Raw genomic sequence first — 27,039 nt, forward strand, 5'->3', positions numbered from 1 at the left:
GTCTGTACACCCTCTGACAGAGCATCAGATTACTCAAGTAAGAAGAAAGTAAGATTCAACTGGCTCATTGCGCAAGTAGTTACTGAGTGTTCTTTTATGACAGGGGCACTATTTTAAACCCTTGGGTGTACAGTGGTGGGCATGAAATGGAGTTTTAACTAAAGAACAACCCCCCCTTGGCTAAGAAGGCAGCTGCAAGCCTTTCCAGCTATGCTCCTCACTATACCACCCTTCTTGTAATAATGTAACAACTGTGTGCTCTCTGTCCAAGCCAGCAGCCCTGCTAATCAGGTACCCAGCATTGCTTATCAGTTCCGCTTCTGTAACCTTGCTTGCTCAGTTTCTTAGGGAGGAACACTGTCCGCTTGGGGATGGGGGAGGTCCGGGATGCTTGCATGGGAAAATCAAGACCTTGTAGTGTATAAAAGTTACTAAGAACAAAGACCTGGTGCTCAGACTCTGGAGGTGACTCCTCTGAGCCCGCACCGGTGCTGAATAAACCTTGCTTTTCCATATCTCCGAGTGCTGTTTGTCTCCTTCCGTTGCCACAGTTTTTGCGGTTTCCGCAACAGGCATGGCAAACGCAATTCCTGTACTGTTGGTGCTTACATTCTAGCTAGGGAAGCCAAGCAGTATAAATATATAAATGAATAAATGCAGTGTGTTCAAAATAATAATGGCAATAATACACGGAATGCAAGAGATTGAATTCACCCACTAGGCACCTGGCACAGAGTGGGTGAAGCCTGTGTTTTTCCAAGGGTGTCCAAAAACAGATTTGGTCCAGATGGTTATAGGTTATGGATAATGAAATTTATAACACTGTTATAAAGGGTAGGAGGGAAGAATTAGAAATACAGTTATAAGGTATCTGCACTCCCCATGAAGTATATAGTATACACTATAGGTACAGTGTTATTTCAAAGTGGTCTTATTGCAAAAGATAGAACAACCAGGAAAACTTTAAAGAAAAAAACTATAATTAACATGCTAAGAGAGGAGAGAAAATGGAATCACATGAAATGTTCAATTAAAACCAGAGAAGGCAGAAAAAGGGTGGAAGACCAAAACAGCAAAAAAGAAAAAGAAACAAAAGAACTAGGGCTGCTGCCGGAAACCGCAAAAACCGTGGCAGTGGAAGGAGACAAACAGCACTCAGAGATATGGAAAAGCAAGGTTTATTCAGCACCGGTGCGGGCTCAGAGGAGTCACCTCCAGAGTCTGAGCACCAGGTCTTTGTTCTTAGTAACTTTTATACACTACAAGGTCTTGATTTTCCCATGTAAGCATCCCGGACCTCCCCCATCCCCAAGCAGACAGTGTTCCTCCCTAAGAAACTGAGCAAGCAAGGTTACAGAAGCGGAACTGATAAGCAATGCTGGGTACCTGATTAGCAGGGCTGCTGGCTTGGACAGAGAGCACACAGTTGTTACATTATTACAAGAAGGGTGGTATAGTGAGGAGCATAGCTGGAAAGGCTTGCAGCTGCCTTCTTAGCCAAGGGGGAGTTGTTCTTCAGTTAAAACTCTATTTCAGGGCAACCAAGAAAAAACAGTCATAAGCATGGTAGAGATTAATGCAACCACATCAATAATCATTTTAAGCATGAATGTCTTAAACACACCAGTTTTAAGACAGAGGCTACTCCGAGTGGATTAAAACAAGACCCAATATTATATTTTCCACAAGAAACCCACTTCATTTTTTCTGGCCACACCTGAGGCATGTGGAAGTTCCCAGGCCTGGGATGGAACCCGCACCACAGCAGTGACCTGAGCCACAGCAGTGAAAACGCCAGATCCTTAACCTGCTGAGCAGCCAGGGAACTCCAAGACCCACTTTATTTTTTTAATTTTTTAATTTTTTTTTTTTTTTTTGTCTTTTTGCTATTTCTTGGGCTGCTCCCTCGGCATATGGAGGTTCTCAGGCTAGGGGTCAAATCGGAGCTGTAGCCACTAGCCTACGCCAGAGCCACAGCAATGCGGGATCCGAGCCGTGTCTGCAACCTACACCACAGCTCACGGCAACGCCGGATCGTTAACCCACTGAGCAAGGGCAGGGACCAAACCTGCAACCTCATGGTTCCTAGTCGGATTCATTAACCACTGCGCCACGACGGGAACTCCCCGAGACCCACTTTAAAGACACAGGTTGATTAGACAGAGAGGATTGCCAATGCATGTCAAGTGCTCTGAAGAAAATGAAATAGGATGGTGAGAAAGAGGAATGGGGCTTGGGGGTGAGCTACAGAGCTCGTGGTCAGAGGATTCACTTAGGTGGGGAGACAGAACAAGGAAACCACTTGATAATTTTCTGGGCAATTTGGGTTAAAGGAATAGACAGCATGTGCAACAAAGAGGGACACCAGCAAGCACAGGAGCCTGGGCTGGTGGCCGTTTGCTGCAAACCCTGCCCCTGGCATTAACTTTCTGCTGTTCCGGCTCCTTCATTCCTCCACCCCAGGTACTTGGGTAGGAGTGTCAGGTGTTCCTTCAGGCATCCCGTCTGCCAAAGCCCCTCTGAGAAGCTATGCTGGGTCGTGGGCTCATCAGATGCTGGTCCTTGGTGTGCATTTACGCCTTGCTGGCTCAGCCCCTGTGCTGTCAGCCTCCTAGGTTCCCTCTGCTCTGGCTCTTTGCCTCACAGGTCTGGTTCTCTCAGCACACTGATGTCTTTGAGGATAATGATACGCCACCTGACTTCCTGCCCTATTCCTGGAGCCTGGTGGCTTGTGAAAATGGGAGGGTGGAGGGTGTTGGGATTAAAGGGTCTGGACCCAAAAGGGACTGTGACAAGGTTGGGGACTGCACCTGTGCAGGATGGGGGAGGGGGCTTGTTCCCCATATGGGAAGTGAACCACATGATTTAAGTTTCTGTAACTGTGAGCAGAGTGACATGGGAACCTGTCTCCACCAGAGGCAGCTTGGCTTCTCTAATCCTCCAATTCAGGCTGTCTTCTCAAGGAGCCAGCCTTGAGGGCACCCTTGTGTCTAAGAGAATTAAAACCCTAAAAGCACTGCTTATACTATGGCTTACTGATCTACACAGCAGGCCTTTGAGTAATATCAGCAGGCAATGGCCCTGGGTAGTAAAATCCCACCCAACCGGTCATACAACAGCCCCAGGTTCCTGCCGTCCTACCCCAACTCAATGATAGAGCCCCTTGGAGGTTATCAACTCCATGTCTGACCCCCATGTGTAAGTGAATCTCCAAATGAGTATAGTGTTTCCCCTCCCTGAAGAGTTTGGAAAGAACAATCCCAAATGACGGCCCTCACTCAGACACAACTGCAGGTTCGGGGAGTGTTGCCCCCAAAGCCCTCAGGCTCCACAATCCACTGGAAGGACTCACAGAAAACAGTTACACTCATGGCTACAGCTTATTACAGGGAGAGGATACAGATGCCAGTCAGGCAAGGGATGTGAAGTCCAGGAGGGTTCTAGACGTGCAGGGACCAAATGTCCTCCTGGCAAGCACGTGTGACAATGGAGCACTGTCACCAGGCAGGCCCACCCACACCCAAGTCCAATCATTGCTGTGGCTCAGAGCCTCCACCCTATTATAGAAGTTGTTACCCTGCTGGCCCAGGGCCCCCGGCAAACAGGGCCACTCCTACCCAGCTTGACATTCCAAGGGTTTAAAGATCATCTCCCTGAAGCAAGGCCAGACCTGTCTTTGGGAAAGGACTCTTTTATTACCCCCACCATCCCACTTTCTTCTTTTTGTTCCTTTGTTCCCAGGAAGCTGGTGGAGGCACCATCCTGGGCTACCACTGCTCCTCAGGCCAGCCCCATGCTGCATCTGCCACCCTGCCTGGGCTCCCCCAGCAGCTCTAATTACTGGGGTGACGACAGAGCGCTCCCGCTGTGGAAACATGAAGACAAAGGACGATCTTCATGTCTTCATGTTGGATTTTCCTCTAATAAAACTCCAAGGTGCCTACAGTGCTGCCAATAGGCATTAAGGGACACTTGGGACACTTGACAACTGTTTTGTTTTTCACGTCTGGGCAAAAATCCCTCTGGCAGTAAGGAATGAGTGTGTCCTATGAGATCTGAATCAAACACTTGCCTTTTTTAAGTTTTTTTTTTTTTTTTTTTGCCGCACCTGTGGCATATGGACATTCTCAGGTCAGAGATCAAATCCAAGCCGCAACTTCGACCAACACCATAGCAGCAGCAATGCCAGATCTTTAACCCGATGCACCACAGCAGGAACTCCCTTTTACAGTTTTTAAACGTCTAAATATCAGATACTCCCAAAGCAGCAATTCTTCCTTTTCTACAATTACTTCTGCCATTGACACATCTCTCTCACTTACTGTGTGGTTGAGTTTTTTTCTAAAGCAGGGTCTCTGTTCCAGGGTTCTGCCTCCTGGCACATAACAGGTGCTCAAGTAATATTTGAGATGTAAATCCACACATGTTTTAAAGCAGTATTGATAAGCCAGACATACTTTTAGTTCTGAAGTGCAAAAAAATTGCCTCTATATAACCCTTTGGGCAGAAAGAGGATAAAAGTTATATATCAACTTCTATTTTCTTCTACTTGTGTCAAATGCAACTTCCGGGATATACAAATGATACGGATGTTTGCCTATGGGGAGCAGAACTGAAAAGAATACTTCCAACCAGACAGCCTTTTCTACTTTTCCAATTTTTGAACCATGTGAATGTATTAAATATTCCAAGCAATTTAACTTAAACACTCTAGCAGCAAGGCAGTGATTTGTAAATCCTTTATTTTGGCAAACATCAACTGCGTTCATCACAACCATGGGTCTATTACAGCTCAGAGGAGAGAGTTACTCACATGTAGTGGATTCTGTTGTTATTAGACGCTAAAAACAGGAAGAGACTGGAAGGGGTTGAGAACAGGATAAGGAGAGGAGAAAAGAGGCTCAGGGGACAGCTCGAGGTCCTGCCCATCCTTGCTACCAGGAAATGAATTGACAGAGTAGATCTAACTTTTAAACACCAGCCTCTCCAAAAGGGTTTTCAGAAGAGGTCCTGTAACACTCACGGGACAGAAAAGAGAGTCAGTGTTTCTAGAAGAGATCTATCTCCTTGACATGAAAGACCAACTGAGGAACAAGATACACAGTACCACGACAGAGCTGGATCACGGCAGCCTGGCTTCAGTTAAGACACTACTGTGGACACAGCGATCTCTGTGCACGGCGTTCACTCACGGCCGCAGGCAGGTCTACGGCATAAAGATGTTATACACGGTCCTCACGTAGATGTCATCCGGGGGAGGCTTCTTCTTGCTGCCAGGTTCAAGGAATTTCTTAATTGTAGGGATATTACTTATTTTCACTGTGAACTCCTGAAAAGGGAGAACACAAAAGTTCAAGGCAAAGAGCAAAGGCATTTGTTTGGAAGAAAATACGGTGGTGCAAGACGGGCCATCCAAATGTGCCCAAGAAAAATGTGCCACAGGGATCCACACAGAACTGTGATCCAGCACCTGCTCAGGGCAGATTTCTTGGGATGATTACTTTCAATCACTGCCAATAATGGCTGGAATCTAGACCAGGCTTTATGCAAACACCCAGATGCGAACTCTTTTCAGAGATAGCAAAATAAAAAAGGATCTTTGGAATGGGATTATACTTTCTTTTTTTCTTTTGGCTTTTGTCCTTTTAAGGCCACACCCATGGCATATGGAGGTTCCCAGACTAGGGGTCTAATCAGAGCTGTAGCTGCCGGCCTACACCACAGCCACAGGAATGCCAGATCTGAGCCACGTCTGCAACCTACACCACAGCTCACAGCAACGCCAGATCCTTAACCCACTGAGCGAGGCCAGGGATCGAACCCACAACCGCATGGTTCCTAGTCGGATTCGTTTCTGCTGTGCCACGACGGGAATTCCAGATTATACTTTCTTGAAGAGAAAAAGGGAAGGATGAAAAAGGCATGGCAAGTACCTCAAATGTACTGATCTTAGATAAAAATGCCTTAGATAAAATTATTTAAATCAAAGTGTTTTACAAATTCATCAGACGGTACAAGTTACATTTCAAGACGCAGCTTCCTTGGACATTTTCACTCCTATTAACAAATGAATTGGAGTTCCCGTTGTGGTGCAGTGGTTAACGAATCCGACTAAGAACCATGAGGTTGCAGGTTTGATCCCTGGCCTTGCTCAGTGGGTTAAAGATCCGGCATTGCCGTGAGCTGTGGTGTAGGTTGCAGTCGCGGCTAAGATCCCGCGTTGCTGTGGCTCTGGTGTAGGCCAGCAGCTGTAGCTCCAATTTGACCCCTAGCCTGGGAACCTCCATATGCCGCAGAAGTGGCCCAAGAAACGGCAAAAAGACAAAAAAATAAAAAAGTTAAAAAAAAAGAATCGGCCAGTTGCATTGTTTGTAGCCGAGCGCTCAGAAATCAGATAGCAGATATTCATGTAAACTGCAATGGAAGAAAAAAATCCTTTTTCTGTTCATAGAGTTAAATCTTACCAATGTTCAGTAATTAAGAAGAAACGTCCATTCAATCTGGTAAAAGTTTTGAACTACATGAAAAGATGTATAGCCATCATATATAATTATGCTAATAGAACCTTTCTTTTCTTTCTCTTTCTTTTTCTTTTTTTTTTTTTTTTTTTTTTGTCTTTTTAGGGCCCCACCTGCGGTATATGGAGGTTCCAGGCTAGGGGTCAAATAGGAGCTACAGCTGCCGACCTACACCACAGCCACAGCAACGTGGGATCCGAGCCGCCTCTGTGACCTACACCACAGCTCATAGCAACGCCAGATCCCTAACCCACTGAGCAAGGCCAGGGATCCGACCCAAAACCTCATGGTTCCTAGTCGATTCATTTCCACTGCACCACAACAGGAACTCCTAATAAAATCTTTCAAAGTAAAAGGTCATTTATTTTCAAAGCTACTATTTATTGAATGTCTATTATGTAAAACACACAGCCTTAAGCTTGCACACAAATACACATAAGCATTCATACATGTCACCAACATTAACAAAAATTCCAATACGCATGTCAATAAAAATTCTATGTAAATATACCAATTTTCTTTTTTTATTACTAATTTGAACTGTTGTGTTATTATATTTGTAAGACTGGTATTATTATCAATATTTAGAAATTTATTCCAAAGGACTTATCAATTCGAGATTTATCTGGGGTTCACACTTGACATGTATAGTAAAACTTTTGTGACCTTTGGCAAATTGTTTCTCCTTTAACCAGTACAGGAATGACCCTTTAACTCAATCAGATCCGATGTTACATTCCAAAATCCTTTAATATTGATGGCTTGATCTGATCAGATTTTAAATAGGGTTTAAAAACAAGTTGCTAGCATCATGGACGGAAAATACCAACGGGTCCTTGGGGTATTTCAGGGATCTATTGGTATGAAAGTCAAGCTGTAAAATGTTCATCTCTGTGTCTGCAGGAAGAAAGGAACAAAGAGCTAAATATAATAGCTATTTGCCTTGTTGAAGATTTCTATTCTCGTTTTGTGAGTGTGTGTATTTAACTGGTGGCTGCTGTCCTCATTTATGTCAAAATGATGTTCATCCGACTTGAAAAAAATTATTATTATTTTTTTAAAGTGTTGTTTTTTAGAAATTTAGTATGTGTCTCTCTTGGCTTTTGATAACTCGACCAAAGATATGTCAATTTGGTCTATATAGAGGATTGGCAGCCTTTTTCAATAAAGGACCAGTTAGTAAATATCTTAGGCTTTGCAGGCCATATGGTCTCTATTAGAACAACTCGACTCTGCTGTGGTAGCACAAAAGCAGCCCTAGACAACGCATTAATGAATGGGTGTGGCTTTGTGCCAATGAAACCTATATGTGGACACTAAAATTCGAAGTTCCTATAACTTCATGTGGCAAGAAGTATTCCATTCTTTTGGTATTTTTTCAACCATATAAAAGTGTAAAAACTGGGAGTTCCTGTAGTGGCTCAGTGACAACAAACCCAACTAGCATCCATGAGAACTCAGGTTCAATCGCTGGTGCTGCTCAGTGGGTTAAGGGTTCTGGTGTTACCGTGAGCTGTGGTGTAGGTTGCAGATGCGGCTTGGATCTGGTGCTGCTGTGGCTGTGGTGTAGGCTGGCGGCTACAGCTCTGATTCCACCCCTAGCCTGGGAACTTCCATATGCCATGGGTGCTGCCCTAAAAAGACCAAAAAAAAGAAAAAAAGGTAAAAGCCATTCTTTGTACAAGAGCTGTATAAAGACAGGTGGCAAGTCTGATTTGGCCCCAGAGGCAGTAGTTTGCCAAACCATTCATGTGGAAGAAAGCCTACTGGAGATAAAAGGCTAAGATTCTATGCAAAGTAGAGGCATCCACTAATGATGCCAGCTCAGCTGCTGACTTCTCATCCTGGGTCTCTATTTCCCATATGTATACTGAAGGCATTGTGTGAGATTAGTGTGGGGTTTTTGTTTTTGGTTTTTTTTTTGTCATTTTACAGCACATGGAGGTTCCCAGACTAGAGGATGAATTGGAGCTGCAGCTGCCAGCCTACACCACAGCCACAGCAATGAGGGATCCGAGCTGCGTCTGTGACCTACACCACAGCTCAGGGCAATGGCGGATTCCCAACCCACTAAGCAAGGCCAGGGATCAAACCCGCATCCTCATGGATACTAGTTGGGTTTATTACTGCTTAGCCACAATGGGAACTCTGGATGGGATTAATTTTTAAAGCCCTTTTCTGCTTCAAAATTCTATGATCCCTCCTGCCAGAAAAATACCAAGGAATAAACTGAGTCACACACTGATGTGGAATTTGGGGAAGGAGAATGGTGAGAACTTTTGGGGGTTTGCAGGGCCTCTTAGCTCTCAGAACTCAGGCTCCAACATTTCCAATCTGAGACCTTATTTCTGAGAATGGGAGCCATATGCTGATGACAAGGCTGTTTCTGATGGTGCCTCTCAGGCCCTCCCACCAGCACACATAGCACCAGCAGGTGGGGAAGGCCTGGTCCCAACAACCACCTCTCCAGTGTATCCTTCTCACCAAACCCTGCGTGGAATTTGTTCCAAGAGTGCAGTCAAGCAACAAAACTAAGGGATCACTTCTTAGATATTTCACCTCTAAGGGTTTGCAGATCAGAAAACCAATTTTAAGTTTTTATCTTCATTTCATTTTACTAACTGGAACCTAAAACAACTATACACACACACACACACACACACACACACACAGAGGCAACCAATCAATAGACATTGGAGGAAGGCCTAAGAATTCCAGGCCAATCTTCTAAAATGTTGTTTTATTTACCTGGAGGTGAGGAAAGGCAGACAGGATATTAGGAATTTTCTCTTCAAGAGCCAAAATGGTCTGGAGCAGAATTATGTCTGCAAGGCTCAGCTGATTACCGACAAGAAATCTTTGTCCATGACCCCGTAAAACCTGCAGGGTACAAAGGTTTTGCATCGGTTACAATACTCAATACAGAGAAACTGATGAAGCTATGGAATCAACAGGGCTGAGACTACCGCCTTGTTCTTATATAAAAACATCAACTAAGAGGAAGTTCCCTATAGGAGAGAGAGAGACAGAAAGGTGTGAAACAGAAGCATCCCTAAATAACTGCTTTACATCAGGATGAGACTCTGAAAAGGGGTAGGAAATATTAATTCTGGATCTAGCATCCAGTACTTTAAAAGGATACACCCATTCCATGAATGCGTCTATTCAAAATTAGCCCTGATACATTCTGGAGGTGGGAGAAGTGATGTAAGACACCCTGTCCAAGGAGTCTAATCTCATCTGCCAGTTCTGTGTTTCTCCCAGCATCATAAACTAGACATGACGGTAAAAAATCAGCCTTCCTTTCTCATCTTCTAAGTTAGAGAAAATTAAAAAGATGACAGTTCATCCTGATTCCCCTTTAGAGAGTAATATAGAGGCGCAGAGATTCACAGGAATAGAATTGGGAAGAGGCAAGGAACAGGGGAGGTGGCCTTTGAAGATGCCTACGAGTGTGTGTGGCAGGGGGAGGGAGAGAGAGAGAGAGAGAGGGATTCTATATATGACTGCAAATCAAACAGAGTCCCTGGAGCCAGAGTGGGAGAGGATGAAGAGTTTTGAGTTGCAGTCAGAGGTCAGAGTTCCAGTCCCAGCTCCATGTCACCCAGGCTTTCTGTGATTCTGTTTCATTATGTGCAAGAGAAGGCAACAATGTTTAGCGCACATGTTAGCAGAGCCCTGATACAGCCTGGGACACAGGGCCATAGAAACTAGCACTGCCCCTTCTCCAAGGCACCTGTTCCTCCTTCGTCACAGCCCATTCCCGCATTATCATATTTTACATTCACAAAGTGCCTGTGGGCAAAAGATTGTGAAGCTAAGGACAGAAAAACTCAGAAAATACCTCCCCTTTTTCTCACACCTATTTCCATGTAGATGGCCACAGGAAGTCTGCCATATTTTTACATTCTCTTTTTTTGTTGTTCAAAGTATTTAAAACAATTCCTCTCAGTTGAGAAAAACAGAGGAGTGTGAAGTTCAGAAAAACAGATAATAGTAGTAATAAGACAAGAAAAATAATACAACAGAAAACAGAAAAACAGATAATAGTAGTAATAAGACAAGAAAAATAATACAACAGAAAACCAAAAGAGCAAAGGGAAGAGAGATAAAACAGCAATGGCTCTTCTCTTCATATCAAATATCAAGTAGGATGCCACATACACAAATGACTCTGGAAGGAAAGAATGAATGAAGAGGGTGGCTTCTGTCCTTCTGTAGCCTACATGGGGTGGCACCTGGTGAATGTAAGACATGATAATGCATACATGGGTGAGCCCAAATTTTCCCCAGAAAACACAGAAGACTTGGGAAGAGGCTGGGAGGCTCCAAGACACACTAGCTCTGTCAGCTCTGTCAACTCTCAGGGGTCCAGGAGGTTGGTCCGATAGGGCTCAGCTTTTACTCCGCCTGAGCAGAAAGGGGCATTCATGGCCTGGTGATGCTGTATTCACAGGCTTCCTTGCCTCCTACCTTTTCGAACACAGGAAAGTATCTAATGATAGCCTTCTGGGCCATGTTAACCACTTCCTTTTGCTGATCGTCTGGTTTGAGGAAAGGATGCATGATAATCAGTTCCAGAAGGTCCAGTGTCCCCTCCACATACATGTCAATCCTTCAAAACACAAGAAAGTGTTTTCTCAGTCACCCTGCTCTTGGAACTCATTGGCTTCCACAGCTAAGTACCCAGAGTGCTTTTCTCTTAAGGCTCTGGAACTTAGGACCAAGAAGCATTAGTCTACATCTGTCCCTTAAGATGCGAAGTCAGGAGTTCCCGTCGTGGCTCAGTGGTTAACGAATCTGACTGAGAACCATGAGGTTTCAGGTTCGATCCCTGCCCTTGCTCAGCAGGTTAAGGATCCGGCGTTGCCGTGAGCTGTGGTGTAGGTTGCAGACGCGGCTCAGATCCAGCGTTGCTGTGGCTCTGGCATAGGCCTGTGGCTGCAGCTCCGATTCGACCCCTAGCCTCGGGAGCAGCCCTAGAAATGGCGAAAAAAAAAAAAAAATGACAAAAAAAAAAAAAAAGATGCAAAGTCATTTCTGGTTGTAATTCAGAAAAATCCCTCCTAAAAATGTCACAAATCTCAAAGCACAAGGGTCACAAAGGTTCTCTCTTCCTGGCCCCTACTCTCCACCCTCATTCTGGCACCCACACTTGATGTAGGTGGCACTTCGTATTAATAAAAATAATGGGTATCATTTGTAGAGTGCTTGGTGTGTACCACGCACAGGCTAAACACTGTATATGCAATATGTCATTGAATCCTACAGCATGATGAGGAATGTGCTATTATTATCCCCATCCCACAGGAAACTCATCAGGACACTGGGGTGTAACATTCTGCCCAGGGTCATGATCCAGGAGGTGCAAGAACCAGTGCACAGTACCCCAGGCCTTGAGTGTCACAGCTGCTTCCCATTCCTGATAGTGATATTTGCAAAGACAGATTAAAAGAAAAAACAAAGCATTTAAAGATGTTGAGGAGTTCCCACTGTGGCACAATGGGATAAGCAGCATCTCTGCAATGCCAGGACACAGGTTCAATCGCCAGCCTGGCACAGTGGGTTAAAAGTTCCGGCATTGCCGCAGCTGCAGCATGGGTCACAACTGTGGTTCGGATGTGATCTCGAGCCAGGGAACTCCATGTGCCACGTGGCGGCTAAAAATGAAAAAGCAAAGAAAACAAGAAAATCTATTTTTAAAAAAACCTTATAGGAGTTCCCGTCGTGGCTCAGTGGTTAACGAATCTGACTAGGAACCATGAGGTTGCAGGTTCGATCCCTGGCCTTGCTCAGTGGGTTGAGGATCCGGCGTTGCCGTGAGCTGTGGCGTAGGTTGCAGACGCGGCTCGGATCCCGCATTGCTGAGGCACTGGTGTAGGCCGGTGGCTGCAGCTCTGATTTGACCCCTAACCTGGGAACCTCCATGTGCCACGGGAGTGGCCCAAGAAATGGCAAAAAGACAAAAAAAAAAACAAACAAAAAAACCCAACAAAAACCCTTATAAATCAACTCTATTTCAATAAAACTAAAAAAATTAAAAACAATAAATAAAGATGTTGAAGCCTGCATCACACCCCAGACTCAGGCTCCAATATCTGAATTCAATTCTTTTCTATCATTTTACTCGTACTCTCTGTACTGATTTTCCACTTGGTCTTGATGGCCTTTCTGGGGGTTTGTTCCCTGTTTGCACTAAAGATACAGGACATGAAGTGAACAGGTGTGCTGTAAAGGACATGTAATCAGCTAAGCATTGGTAAGCGGACAAGCAAGAACAGGTGAGAGGCCACAGTACAGGGTTCTCTCCTTGAGGTCTTTGCCGAAGAGATGGTGCTTGTCTGCTATATAGTGGAGGATGCTTCGGGTCTGCACCAACTTCATCCCGTCAATCTCAACCATGGGCACTTGCTGGAACAGCAGGTGGTTCCCTGGAATGGAAGCTAAGAGTTAGAAGTGATGGCTTCCCCGCCCCCTCCCCCAACTCCTAAAAAACGCTCCGCAGAATGAAAAGGGACAGTGGGGTCACAGCCTTGGGAAACAGTATAAAGTTCCCTCAACTTCATTCGGGGCAGATTTAGCCATAAAACAAACCTGCAAATGAGCACTGACCTAAACCTGCTTTGTTTTGTTTTTGTTTTTTGTCTGTGCCTGAGGCATGTAAAATTTCCTGGGCCCGGGATCGAACCTGCGCCACAGCAATGACAACACCAGATCCTTAATCCCTGAGCCATGAGGGAACTCCTAGATCTTCCCTTTTGATTTTCACCCCGGGAAAAATAGCTTCAGCGGCAATGGGTGGGGGAAAGGTGGTGAAGACATTCTCAAGAGAGCTGCGCTGGCTAGTGCAGTAGCCAATAGGGTGTGGCTAAAACTGAACTTAAATTAATCACGCTTTTGAAAAATGTAACACTTCCTTCCTTAGTCATCCTGGACACATTCAAGTGTTGAATTGTCACAAATGGCTGCTGGCTCCTGTGCTGGCCAGTGGAGAACAGCACACTCCCATCCCTGTAGGATGCTCTATGGCTGCACTGCTTGGACAATCTGATAATGAAACCTAAGCCACGAACTGATACTCACTTGCTCACAGCTGCAGACCATCTACTACCAAGTTTGCTGTCCCTGGTCAAATAATAACCCATTACTTTCTTCAAGAAGCCTGTCTCAAACAGTTCCCCCCACCAAAGCCCGGGGAAGGACGCAAACACAGGATATAAACCAGCTTTGGGGGTGGGGGATCAAGGACGGGGGTATGTGCAGGTCAAGCGGAGATGAGTACTCAGCACATACCTAGTGACGCCCGACAGTGTCCCACATGACAGGTGCCACTACAGCCCTGTAGAGCTGGCCCTTCTCCAGGGAGCTCTGACTTGGGCCCCAGAACTCCGCTCATGGCCAGGAGGGAGGCTGCTTATGGGAGCCTGGGCGTGGATGGAGGGTGTGACCAGGAGTTAAAGGGGGTCTTTCACTGATGTCATGTCTGTTTGCTTCAGAAAGCAGCCCGGTGTAAACGGGGACTTGCACCTGCATACTTCAAGCAGGCACTGATGCCTCAGATAATCTGAAGGCGAGAAAGATGAGGAAGGAGGGGATGAGGGAGCAGAAGAAAGGGGGAGATGAGGTAGAGGAGGGCAGGCGGAGAAGGATGGAGACGGGCTGCCCACTTGGGGAGAGGGAGGAACTGCTTCTTCCTTTTAGCTGGCTTTTCCAAAACGGCTGAATAACTGAGTGCCTTCCTGGCCAATTCAGCTACTGTTCCCTCTTGCATGCCCAGTTTCAGGATACTGTTCCTGATGTTTAGAATTGAGCAGCATCTTTGCCCTTCCACATAAATGTTGGTTCTTAAAAAAAAAAAAATCAGCATTACCAATAGTAATGCATTTTTATACTCACCATCCTGCAACTTCTGCAACTGTTCTTTTGTTTCTAAAAATTCTTCATCAAACTAAATTTAAAAAGACCCCCCCCAAAAAAAGGGGAAATATCATTACAGGTTCCGGATCAAAAATACCAAGTTAAACTGCGTCAAAAACAGAGAGAAAGAACCCACTCAGTATTCACATCTTGGTTTCTAAGTATCAAGGGGCTTGGAGTTCCTGTCATGGCTTAGCAGTAACGAACTCGATTAGTATCCATGAGGATGCGGGTTCAATCCCTGGCCCCGCTCAGTGGGTTAAGGATCCTTCGTTGCTGTGAGCTGTGGTATTGGCTGAAGATGAGGCTCAGGATCCCACGTTGCTGTGGCTGTAGTGGTAGGCCAGTAGCTGCAGCTCTGATTCAACCCCTAGCCAGGGAATTTCCATATGCCGTGGGTGCAGCCCTAAAAAAAAAAAATGAAAATAAGTAAATAAATGTCCCTGGGCTCCCTGGAGAGAAGCGTGGCTCCATTATGTCAGAAAGTGAGGACACATTCAACAGTTGAGAGACATGTCAAAGGCACACAGGACCCCAGAGGGAAAGAGGACAGCACTTTGTCCTACTCTGTGATGGTAAAATTGACCATATAAGCAAAATCTCAGACTATAGGTCTTCAGATTGATGGTAATTTAAAAGAACTTTTCAAACTTAAAACTGACAAGCAATGCACTACTAAGGACAAAAGGTAACAGGATTTTTCTCATCCAGTTAACCAATCAACAGGAAGGACTTCATAACACAAAATGTTGGCAAAACCCTAGCCCATCACATTTTGCTAGAAGGATGTATATTATTTTCTGTTTTAGGAAATGACATGCCCGGGATTTACTTGATAAAAACAATAAATATCTTGATACTACTGTTAATAATTGATAGCTGGCTATGACTAAATTATGATTAAATTTCAATCAAAATTAAGTAAATTAAACTAAAAAAAAAAAAAAAAAAGGCACACAAGACTTTTTTGCGTGCCCAGAGAGATTCCCTAGCCACATTTGGACAACTGAAGCATCAAAGTGAGTGATGTCACTTACGGATTCGAACACACACCAACCAAAAAAGAAAAAAAAAAAAAAATCCTTGTGTCCACAAATGACAACACACACACACACAAAAGGAGAAGGAACACCTTTTTTTTTTTTTTACAGAATTAGCACTAATTAGTGTAGAATTATTGCTAATTAATGATAAAATTAGAAAATCACCAATTTTCACCCTGCAACATAGTAACTGATTCTAATAAAGGTTATAATGGACACTGAAATCACTGGGTCATGAGGCACAGAACAGACACACCATCTCAAAGCGTCACCCTACAAGTTACTTAATCATGACGAGGAAAAATATCTCTGCAAATTTGGAGATCTCACTGTCTACCTAACCCACTGGCCAAATTCAGCTCCCCACCAGGGTCACCTGGAATTACCAAGTGCTCCTATGGAGGATACAGTGATGCTGCCAAAAGAGTGCCCCAACCAATTTATTTATTTTGCTCTTTAGGGCTGCACCCGTGGCATATGGAGGTTCCCTGGCTACAGATCGAATCGGAGCTACCGCTACTAGCCTGCACCACAGACACAGCAACGCCAGATCCGAGCCGCATCTGCGACCTACACCACAGGTCACGGCAACAAAGGACCCTTAACCCATGGAGCAGGGCCAGGGATTGAACCCGCAACCTCGTAGTTCCTAGTTGAATTTGTTTCTGCCATGCCACAACAGGAACTCCCCCAAACCAGTTTAACTTGGACTGAACTACAAGGTGAGAGTGGGGCCTGTCCAGAACTCAGACCACTCTGTAACATAAATGGCTTGGAGTCTTCCTGATCTACTGAACTTCTGTTTTGTTTTTAAGCTCCTCCAGAATGCTCAAGGTTTGGAAATCAGTTTGGGGGACTGTTTGCCTCTGCTGTTCCTACTCTGTGGTCCTCACCCCTTGTCTGGCTCCCGTTTCCTAGACATCCAGCCACTTCCCCACCGAAAGCCTGAGCTCTGCTCTCAAGGGCAAATCTTTATTTAAAAGGGATTTGACCTTAGCCAGTAGCCCAACTCTGATAATTCTGTCATTTGGTCTCCACGTCACATAACTGACTCTTTATTTTTGCTAGCTGAAATTCATGCAAGAGTTTCAACTCCTCCTGCACCCATTTGCTGTTAAGTGAAGAGTATGGAAGAAAAGAACAAAATGTAGGTTCTGTTTCAGATGAAAAGAGTCTAGAGACATAAGCACCAAATACCTGAATCTTGATTAGATCAGGGTGAAGCAGGAGGTAGATGGGGCCCTGGGCTGAGAACAGCTGGGACTTGTCAGGCCAGGTAAACTGGCCCTTGTTTCTCTTTGTCACTTCAAGGAAAAAGTTGGGGGAGCTGAGCTTGGCTGGAGTAGAGAGATAGGATTGTTAGGATGGCAGGAAGAAGGAGGCAGAGCCTGGACCAATGAGATCGCAGGTGGAGTTTGCTGACCAGCAGAGTGGTGGGGAGCTCTGAGCAAGTGAAATTCGGGCTTCCCGGCTGCAGGTTTTTTTTTGTATAAACAGGGGTCCTTTGGTTGAGCCATGTAGTCTGTGGCCTTGGGGCTATCTTTGTCTCTGGGGACTCATCCGTTACATGGGCATGTTCTGTAAGGAGTCTGTCCTTTTAAGCCTTGTTTCATTTTCTAAGAAAGACAACCACTCCAATCACTCCTGGGGTCAAGGAGAACTCTTCATGACTCATGCACAGTGAGACTCCTAGCGGTCAGAAAGGGAGGGGGCACCAGGCTATAATAATAAGTCCTGACACCGTCCCAGCATGCTTTGTTCTGGAATCCATCTTCGTCAAAAGATGCACATGCATATTGGGGAGGATCCTATGTCTAGTCGGGTGTGAGAATTAAAACAGGATAATTGACTAAAGGTAAACAGAGCCCCGGAAGAACTGTCCTACATAAGTGATTTAAATCACCTCTCTGACATGCTCCTTACGCAGGCGGATGCCAGCATCTGCACTCCTCTTTACAGTGTATAGTCTTTGCTTCTGACTTAAATAAACTACTTCTCTGTGTGCTCTCCCGCATGTTGTACTGTGACTCTAACGATAAACTTTATACCTGTTTTCACAGTCTTTGCCTCCTTGAAACATTCTTGCTTTCAACAGGGGGCAAGAGTCAGGGCAATTGTTTCTAGCCTCTAATTAGTCCACAGGATTTCATCCAGGCTGCCCAGGTTCAGTTCCTGAGCACAAAATTAAGATTTTGCTCCAAGCCATCACTCACTGCTGTCTCTCTGAGATCAGGGAGAGGGGGCAGTTATACCTGCTAAATAAACAAGTTACACAGACACTTGGGGAACAAGAGGGGACTTCTGAATATGGATTGTGTAGGAGATGTTAAAATCTTCTTAGTTGTGACAATGATTTTGTAATTATTAGAACAATTATTCTTTCCTAGCATGAAGATACATGCTAATGGCTGCAACTTACCTTCAAATGGTTGAGGACAGAAAAAGTGAGAAGGAAGGAAACAGAAGTAGCAAAATGTTAAGTGGTGAATTTAGTTGGAAGGTGTCCATTGTACTATGACACTTGTGCTATAGGTTTTCAACTTTTCAAACTGAAAGGTTGGAGGGAAAAGAAACAGTGAAAAGTGACATACACACTGATGCTCTTCCCATCCTCACTGAGTCCTCGGACGGTTCCCTACCCTCGACTGCCCCTGCGCTGCACCCCTTCATCCCCCGCAGGAGCAGAGCTGACAGCAGTGTGGATGGATCGGACCGGTCTTGTTCTCTCCGCCTCAACTAGCGGACCTGGGGTGGGGATGGAGGTGAGGAGGTGCAAGGTCCTCATGTGTGTGTGTGTGTGTGTGTGTGTGTGTGTGTGTGTAGGGGGGGCCCTCAGTGTCCCTCCAGGCACTCCACCTGGGGCCCTCTGCACAGCAACCTCAGAGCAAGAATGTCCTGGGCATTTGTCCAAATGCCCAGCTAGTCAGGTGTGATGCCACATGTGCTCTCTCCACACTACTGTTCTCAAGCTCTTAGGACCACAATCATGTATAAAGCACATAGGAAAGTGTGTGAGTGTGTGTGTGTGTGTCTATCAGACTCCAGGCCCACTCCTCAGAGATTCACATCCAGTAACTGGGAGAAACCATTAGTGTATACTAAAAAAAAAAAAAAAAAAAAGGCCTTCCAAGTGACATGGATGGACCTAATTATTATGCTACTAAGTCAGAGAGAGAAAGACAAACATTATATGATATCACTTACATGTGGAATCTAAAAATGATACAAATGAACTTCTTGACTAAACAGAAACAGACTCAAAGAAAACAAACTCACAGTTATCAAAGGGGAGGAGGGATAAATTAGGAGCTGGGGATTAATAGATACACACTACTATATATAAAAATGATAAATAAGATCCTACTATATAGCATATGGGGAACTATATTCAATATCTTGTAATAACCTATAATGGAAAAGAATCTGAAAAAATGTGCATATAACTAAATCATTTTGTTGTACACCTGAAATATTGTAAATCAATTATACTTCAATTAAAAAAATTTTTTTTAAGTCCTTCCAAACAGCTGTGATTTTTGTTTTTGACTTCTGGAAACATGTAGCAAAATGCATCCTCTCACTAGAGAAACTTGGGTGAACTTTATAAAAACTGTTGGTTGATAAGAAGAAACTGGCATCAGGATGGGAGATGAGAGGGTGAAGAGAGAGGAAAGGAAAGTCACCAGGCAGAGACTGGAGGATCTGGCAACTGTCCGGGTGCTGTTCCAGCCTGTAAGGACAGACAGCACTTCTATCCACGCAGTCAGCCATCTCTGCTCCCATCCAGGGTGCAGCTGCTACTGGGATCCTCCAGAGAAGTGCTCTTGACCACCCCACACCCTGCCTCCTCACACCCTCCCTTCTTATAAGTGAACTGCGCAGAAGTCCTGAATAAGGAGTCTGTGGTCTTCACGTCTCCTCTTTTACACTGCTTACCTCCCTCTTTACAAGGAGAATCTGATTGGGTTTTGGGGCGGGGGGTGGTTTCTTCGGGCAAACGGAGCCCCAAGCAGCTGAGAAGCAGCATCCACCACAGAGCAAGGTCTGAGGACTAAAACCCAGGGTGAGACAGGTGATGCTGACTCTCTGAAATAGGCCAGGTTGCCCCTCAGCAGGTGTGAGTTACCTGGTTCCTGGGATGCATGTGACTTACACACTGGGCTCTACCCAACACTGTGACCCTAGGAATCATGAACTTACCCCACGGCTGTCACCATGGCCGTCCAGATTGTTTCAGATCCCAACGAACACGAATGTAGCTGAAAATGTCTTTTGGCAAAGTTCTCCCCTCTCACCCCACCCTCACCCCACCGCCCCTGTACCACCCTTTGGGAATTGCTTCTAGAAACCCTGTGGTCTGCCCTCGTGAGGCCCCTGAGGGATGACAGCCCAGCTCCTTCCACTCTGGGCAGAAGAGTGGGCTCAAGGAATGAGGAATGGAATTACATTTTGTTAAGAGAAAATAAAGTGTGTCTTGTAGCTTTTTGTTTTGGATGGAAAAATAAGGGACAGAATAATATGGATACAGAAAGTGATGGAAGGTTTGTGGGAAGTGGACACTGAGAAGAGATTTTGTGCATGGTCAAAGTTTAAAATCAATTTAATTGAGGTCATTAATTTTTTTTAGGGGGGGGTCTTTTTGCCTTTTCTAGGGCTACTCTCATGACATATGGAGGTTCCCAGGCTAGGAGTCTAATCAGAGCTGTAGCTGCCAGCCTTCGCCAGAGCCACAGCAACCTGGGGTCCAAGCCGCGTTTGCGGCCTACACCACAGGTTACGGCAACACCGGATCCCCAACCCACTGAGTAAGGCCAGGGATCGAACCTGCAGCCTCATGGTTTCTAGTCGGATTCGTTAACCACTGAGTCACGACGGGAACTCCAAGGTCATTAATTTTATTTTATTTTATTTTATTTTGGCTTTTTAGGGCCGTGCTCAAAGTATATGGAAGTTCCCAGGCTACAGGTCGAATCAGAGCTACAGCTGCTGGCCTATGTCACAGCCACAGCACAGCCAACTCGGGATCTGAGCCTCGTCTGTGACCTACACCACAGCTCATGGCAACACTGGTTCCCCCACCCACTGAGCAAGGCCAGGGATCGAACCTGCATCCTCATGGATACTAGTTGGATTTGTTTCCGCTGTGCCACAACAGGAACACCCACAGTAAATTAATTTTAAAAGTAAACTAGTACAAAACTTAAATTGGTTTCTCTTTCTCCTAAGAGAACAAAGTTTTCTAAAATGTGACTTTTGACAACAGATTATGCGAAGTTCTTTGCTTTTAAGTGATCTACATTTGCTTTTGAGATAACACAGAGAGCAAGGGACAGTGCTACTTCTCAGTCGTCCTGGCTAGAATCTTTATTGACTTCACTTTCCTCTCCTTTCAAATCTCTTCTCCTTCCCCTTATAGCTCCCTTAATAATTCTCCTCTTAATACTACTCCTTGGCTCTTGTCTAATACACCTTTTAATCAAATTCATACAAAACACAGTCCAGTCCGTGGTCAACCAAACTAAGGGGAATTGCTCCTCCTTCAACAATACTGATATCAAACCAGACCCCTTGCCTAACCCCAATTTTCCTTATTTTTCTGTCCCCTTAGTAGGAAGGACCTCATGTCCAGCCACTATGCCATCCCAGATACATCGCCCCCGTCTAGCAGGAAGTAGTTATGGAAGAGAGAATTGTTGACCCTATCCCATGTAACAAAAGCTGGAATGATAGGTTCCTAGGGGGACAGCAGATGTGACTGTTCCAGTTGAGCTACGCGGGACAAGGGCATATGGAAGGCTGCTTGTGAAGCTTGATTGATTGACTGAGGATCGACTCCTCTGCCTGCTTATATCAATCCCTGCCCTGGGAAGGGCGGTTACAACACTTATCCAGACCTGAGATGCGGAGAGGAGATACATACTCCTTTGCCACACCCCTGCCCCACACATTGGTCCCACCACCAGCCCTTTATCAGCAGAATGCCGCTTCGCAATTGTCACTGATGCCGTCCTGAGCTCAGCCCATCCATTTCAGATGCCTTAATAAATATCTCTTGCTGTTTGCTGACTTGGCCTTGTGCGTTCCTCCCTCCACAAACCTAACTGTGATGATCAAGGCTCCACAGACCCTTGCTGAAAGGGTAGTGGGGGAAACTTCATACCGCATGGATCACGCTGATGTCACGGGAACACACCGGTCAAGCCCAGCAACGCTGAAAACCAGACAGGCAGACATCATGCACCCCCGATGTCACACAAGAGAAATGTGTTCAGAGCATCACCTCTGCCACAGTCTGGCAGGGAAAAGAATTCAAGATGGAAAGAAAGAAAGGAGCCTGGATTTGATCAGATTTCTGCATCTGCAATAGTTTACGAGAAACACAGAGAATAGAGGAACATGTTAAATGTGAGTAAATCTGCCAAATCCAGAATGAGGGACAGTCTACATGGCAGTTTCTTCTACAAATGGCACTAGAAACAGATGTAGACACTTAGCATCCAGATCTTGACTGCTAAAACCATTTTCTAACAAAAGGGACCAGGGCTCCCTGGAGAAATACTTGAGCCAGGGTAAGGAAAATATGAGATGAGTCCGGAGCATCTTGAAGTGTTAGAAAGTAAGCAAATATTGAAGGAGAAAAAATAAAAAGGTAAAAAGAGGATGGGGCTACATGGAAAGAACACAGGCGCCAATCTGAAAGAGTCCCACGGTCAAAGCTGGGCCAATTTGAGCAAGAAAATGATTCTAATCCAAGGGATGAAATAAATACAACTTCAGTTCACACTGATATAAAGAAATGAGTGAATAAATACATGGGGGGGGGGGACAAATCTTCCTCACATAAAAATTCTAAATGCAGAGACTCCCCCCTTCAGGAGGTAGAGTTTAATTCTCATCCTTGGTAGTGTGGGCTGAACTTAATGATTCACTTCCAGAGAATAGAGGGAAAATTAGTCACTTTACAATGAAGGGACCTGGCAGACACCATCTTAACCAAGTGACCGAGGTTCCCCGCACCAGTGATAACTCACGTTAGCATCCCGTAACCCCTCAAGCGATGCAACTGGAAGGGCACCTCACCTCCATGGCTTCTCCCCCCAGACCCAAAACCTGGTCTAATCATGAGAAAAACATCACCCTGTGGAGGACTCCCCAAACAGCCTGATCAATACTGAACACCAATTTTCAGGACTGTCAAGGTGGTAAAACAAAGGAAAGACTATGAAACTGCTGCAGGCTGAAGAAAGCTAAGGAAGCATGATGACAAAATACAATGTTGAATCCTGGAACAGTAAAAAGACATTAGTGGAAAAATGAATTTGATGTGAATAAAGTCTGTGGGGTAGTTAAAGCAAATGTTTATTTCCTAGTTTCGACATGGTTAAGAAAGATGTTATTATCGTTAGAGGAAACTGGGTGACAGTTATACAGGTATATTCTGTTTTCTCTTTATTACTTTTCTATTCACCTAAAATTATTACTGAATTTGAAGTTTTTGGTTTTTTTTAATGCAGAGGAAATGTTACAGAGTGTTAGAATATTGAAACAAAGGTTTTCAAATGCACTGTGTGGATCTGATTTAGATCTAGACTGAAACAAGGCCTCTTTGAAACAATCAGACTGAGTATTAGAAGATAACATGGAGTTGTTGTTAATTGTGTTGGGTGTGATCATGGTTGTAGTTATGTTTTAAAATGCTCATCATTTAGAGATCAAAGCTGGAGTCTCACAGATGAAGTATATGATGTTTGGATTTTACTTTAAAATACTCCCAGCAAAGCAAGTGGAGGAGAGGAAACAGATGAAACAAGATGAGCATAAAGCTGATGGCTGTTGAAGCTGGGTGACAGGTACAAGGAACTCCTGGTAATGTTCTCTCTACCTGTGTGTATCTGAAAGTTTCCATAAATAAGGAGCTACAGGAACAGAATAAAAACAAGACCCAAAACACTGTGGGCCAAAGCATACAAGTATGCAGACAAGACAGGAAGGCTGTCAGTTTGAAGCCACAGAAGCACACAGGAAATTAAGATTTTTTTTTTTTTTTTTTTTTTGTCTTTTTGCCATTTCTTTGGCCGCTCTGGCGGCATATGGAGGTTCCCAGGGTAGGGGTTGAATTGGAGCCGTAGCCACCAGCCTACGCCAGAGCCACAGCAATGCGGGATCTAAGCTGCATCTGCGACCTACACCACAGCTCATGGCAACACCGGATCCTTAACCCGCTGAGCGGGGCCAGGGATAGAACCCGAAACCTCATGGTTCTCGGTCAGATTCATTAACCACTGAGCCACAACGGGAACTCTTCACTCAGATATTCTATATTCACAAAATTCTGGGTATAATTGGCAAATTGCAGCTTCATTCCTTTTCTCCTCATTAATAAATATTTATTGGTGGTAGATCAGAAGCCTATGATTAAGAAAAAGCTAAAAGTAAAATAGAATTCCATCAACTCCATTCTTAATAGAGAAATCCTTTTATGGAAGGGCTCTTCCGATTCGTTGAACCATGTCTGTAGTATTAGAGGGAGAAGACAGGGCTCCCCATTGACATTTCCCTCGAAAGTCCCAACGTTGTAGGACAAATTTGTGCAGAAACAGCAATTGGTAGGGAAGGTACCTCGACTCCTGCGGCAGCTAAAACCCATCTCACGGATTCCATCCGGCCTCGTCCATTGGGATAGTGGAGCTTGGGCTTCGTAGCCATCATGGCTTTTCAGCTTTTCTGAAAAACAAACCCAGCAGCTCCTCGCAAAAGAACTGCCTCAATTTCGTGTCCTCATCCCAGTCCTCAGACGCTAAATGAATATTCAAGATTTGGGCACAAGAAATTGTTTTTTTGGATTTCTGTGGTTTGGAAGGGAAGGGGTTTTATTTATATCCCCCCCCCCACCACCACCACTGCGTTTTCCCTCACTCAACAATAACATACCACCATTTTAAAACCTTAAATAAGCCCACACACTTGGCTTTCATATCATTTCTATTTATGATTTCACACTCTGGATCGTGGGAAGCTGAGGCCAGTTGCTGGAAAGACATCTGTACTAGCAACACGGGACTTCGCAGATTAGGAACATCATATACTTTGACCTTGAAAATCTGAGATTTCACAAATTCGGCCCGGACAGGCCAGACCCCAGGCCGCGGAGAAGAAACATACCCATGGAACAGCTGCAAGAATTCGCGTCCACACGCATTCAGATTTGAGCCTCACAGCAACAGGGAGGTGGATGGACCAAAGATTACTATTGTTTGCACGGCCTGCGTCTGCGGGCAAAGCGGCCCTAGGTCGCGCAAGCCCCGCCTGCTCCCGGCGAGGACACGAGCCCCCAGCCCCCGCTGCGACCAAACCACCGCTGGGCCGCGGAGCCAGGCCCCAGCACTTCGCGTGGCTGCTCAGCCCGCGTGGCCTGGCTCGGGGACCATCCGAGCCTGCCTCCCCTTACAGGGCTGCGAACTCCACAGAGAGTGTTAAAAATCATTCCACATCGAGCCGAGCAAGACCCCCACCCCGGCCCGGGGGCCCCACCGACCCGGATGGTGCGGGGGCGCAAAGGACCTAGGAGAGAAAGACGAGAGAAGGATGGGCGCAGGGTACTTAGGGTATGGAGGGAGAGTCAGAGGCTCAGAGCCAGGAGAAAAACAGTTAAGAGGGGAAAGGGCAGGTGGGGGCAGCAAGAGAAAGACAGACCTGGGTCCACTCCGAGCGCCCGGAACCGAACAAAACGCCCCCGCTAGCTGTCTGCAGCTGGGGAACCCGCGGGCTGCCGGAGATGCTCGAGGTGGGCGAGGCTCCGGAGGATTTCGCCAATAGAGACGGCAGTATTTAGCATGCTCCACCCATTCTGCAAGGCATGCTGGATAATACAAAAGTAACCCCAATTCACGTCATTTAAACCCAAATTTTAGCGATCTGAGGGATTAATTGACCTTTTAAGTGTTAGTTAGATTTTAGTTTGAAAGGCATGTTAGCGATTTAGTGCAATAAATAACTCGGCCTATGCAGAAAGACACAAATTTCCTCAGGTTTATATACCGCGCGGCCTTCCTCAGGCTCTCGGATGTGAGGGCGATCTGGCTGCGACATCTGTCACCCCATTGATCGCCAGGGTTGATTCGGCTGATCTGGCTGGCTAGGCGGGTGTCCCCTTCCTCCCTCACCGCTCCATGTGCGTCCCTCCCGAAGCTGCGCGCTCGGTCGAAGAGGACGACCATCCCCGATAGAGGAGGACCGTTCTTCGGTCAAGGGTATACGAGTAGCTGCGCTCCCCTGCTAGAACCTCCAAACAAGCTCTCAAGGTCCATTTGTAGGAGAACGTAGGGTAGTCAAGCTTCCAAGACTCCAGACACATCCAAATGAGGCGCTGCATGTGGCAGTCTGCCTTTCTTTTGACATTATTCCTTTCTTTTACTTATTCTTTTGACATTATTCTTTTCTTTTTCTTACACAGTGCAAGAGCAGGTATCTTGACTAAATTTTCAAAAGGCATTAAGTACACGTATTAAACGTAGAACTTAATTTCTCTCATTTTGTGTATTGCTTTCTCCTTCCCCTCCTTTATTCCTTGACACGGTGAATAGAGATGTTTCTTCATTTTGCATGCGAGCCAGAAAAGTCACTTTCGAATACAAATAATATATATATTCAATTTCGTCTTCCTCATTCTGATCTAACACAGTTTAACATGGAGAGGGAGCCATATCTAAACCTGCTCAAGGTGATCATTCCTTACTAATTTTTTCCACTCTCATTGAACTAAGTAGAACAAACATTATTATTCACCTTTGCTGATAAGCCATTTATCTCCATTTCCTTATTTCTAGTTGCTTGAGCCATATCATATTGCTATTTTACTATTTTTTCCCTAACGTACAGAATCGCTCACTTCACACGTCCAGACTAATAAATTAGGGATCACATCCTAGCAATCTTGTTTACCTGAAAGAAAACCTAAAGGAGTGTCATAAGACTCTGTCTTTACACAGGCTTGTGGAGATATAAAAAGTCCTGTTATAATAATTCTGCCATTCTATGGCAGGTATCCTGTCATCGTGTTCCTTGGAAGCCTTGAAATCATTCTATTCTTGGAGACTCTCAGTTGCTCTCAACCTGGGACAGTCCCACTCAAGACGTCTTTCTATCTACCTGATATATATGTTCAGAGGCCCCGGGCACTTGTCTCGGCCTTTGACCCTTCCCCCACCCACTCAGTAGTAAATCGAATCGCCTGGACAAAAATCAAGACCTTTAGATCACAGTTTAAGAGGTGCTTTTATAAGTAAATACTCCGGGAAGATGGAAGCAACAGCCTCAGCTAGGATTGAATGTATTGGACCCTATTCGAACAGCAGGTTTTGGTGGCTGAGAGCTTGACTCTGTGGGGCATCTGATCAGATGGTAGTGGGGGAACATATGCCAAAATCTTAGGGCAAAGGGAATAATTATATAGTCGGGGGTGGGGGCAGTGAAGGTGTTCTAACCAGGAAGGGCAAATCTACAGATTCACTAACAAAGATTCATCTGTAAATCATGTTCCTCAAAATTCTTTCAAGGAGTCT

General features: G+C 45.2%; 1 protein-coding gene across 2 annotated transcripts; it reads right to left on the reverse strand.

Annotated features, from left to right (window-relative positions):
* Window positions 1–4,725: 4,725 nt before the first annotated feature.
* GSTA4 (glutathione S-transferase alpha 4) lies at window positions 4,726–25,265 on the reverse strand. 2 transcript variants are annotated; one of them, NM_001243379.1, is made up of 7 exons: window positions 25,172–25,265; window positions 24,098–24,202; window positions 14,415–14,466; window positions 12,817–12,949; window positions 10,992–11,133; window positions 9,267–9,398; window positions 4,726–5,329 (listed from the first exon to the last, which is right to left on the reverse strand). In NM_001243379.1, exons 2-7 carry the CDS (start codon window positions 24,185–24,187, stop codon window positions 5,207–5,209), a joined length of 672 nt encoding a protein of 223 aa, NP_001230308.1. In that variant the 5' UTR covers window positions 24,188–24,202; window positions 25,172–25,265; the 3' UTR covers window positions 4,726–5,206. The 2 variants fall into 2 exon arrangements, with proteins under 2 accessions (NP_001230308.1, XP_084822236.1); XM_084966110.1 differs by having other exon boundaries at window positions 24,641–25,226.
* Between the last annotated feature and the right edge of the window lie 1,774 nt (window positions 25,266–27,039).

This window comes from Sus scrofa, chromosome 7, assembly GCF_054392235.1.
Source record: "Sus scrofa isolate SSC_HxYL_T2T_F1_AM1 chromosome 7, Sscrofa_HxYL_maternal_Yorkshire_Landrace_v2.0, whole genome shotgun sequence".
Classification (NCBI taxonomy): Eukaryota; Metazoa; Chordata; class Mammalia; order Artiodactyla; family Suidae; genus Sus; species Sus scrofa.

Excerpts from the sequence above, each read along its gene's own strand:
- GSTA4 (NM_001243379.1), bottom strand. The coding sequence starts at position 24,187 with ATGATGGCTACGAAGCCCAAGCTCCACTATCCCAATGGACGAGGCCGG. Across the intron at positions 11,134-12,816 it reads GACCTCAAGGAGAGAACCCT|GATTGACATGTATGTGGAGG; the intron begins GTACTGTGGCCT and ends TGTGTTTTGAAG. Across the intron at positions 9,399-10,991 it reads ACTTTCCTGTGTTCGAAAAG|GTTTTACGGGGTCATGGACA; the intron begins GTAGGAGGCAAG and ends TGTACCCTGCAG.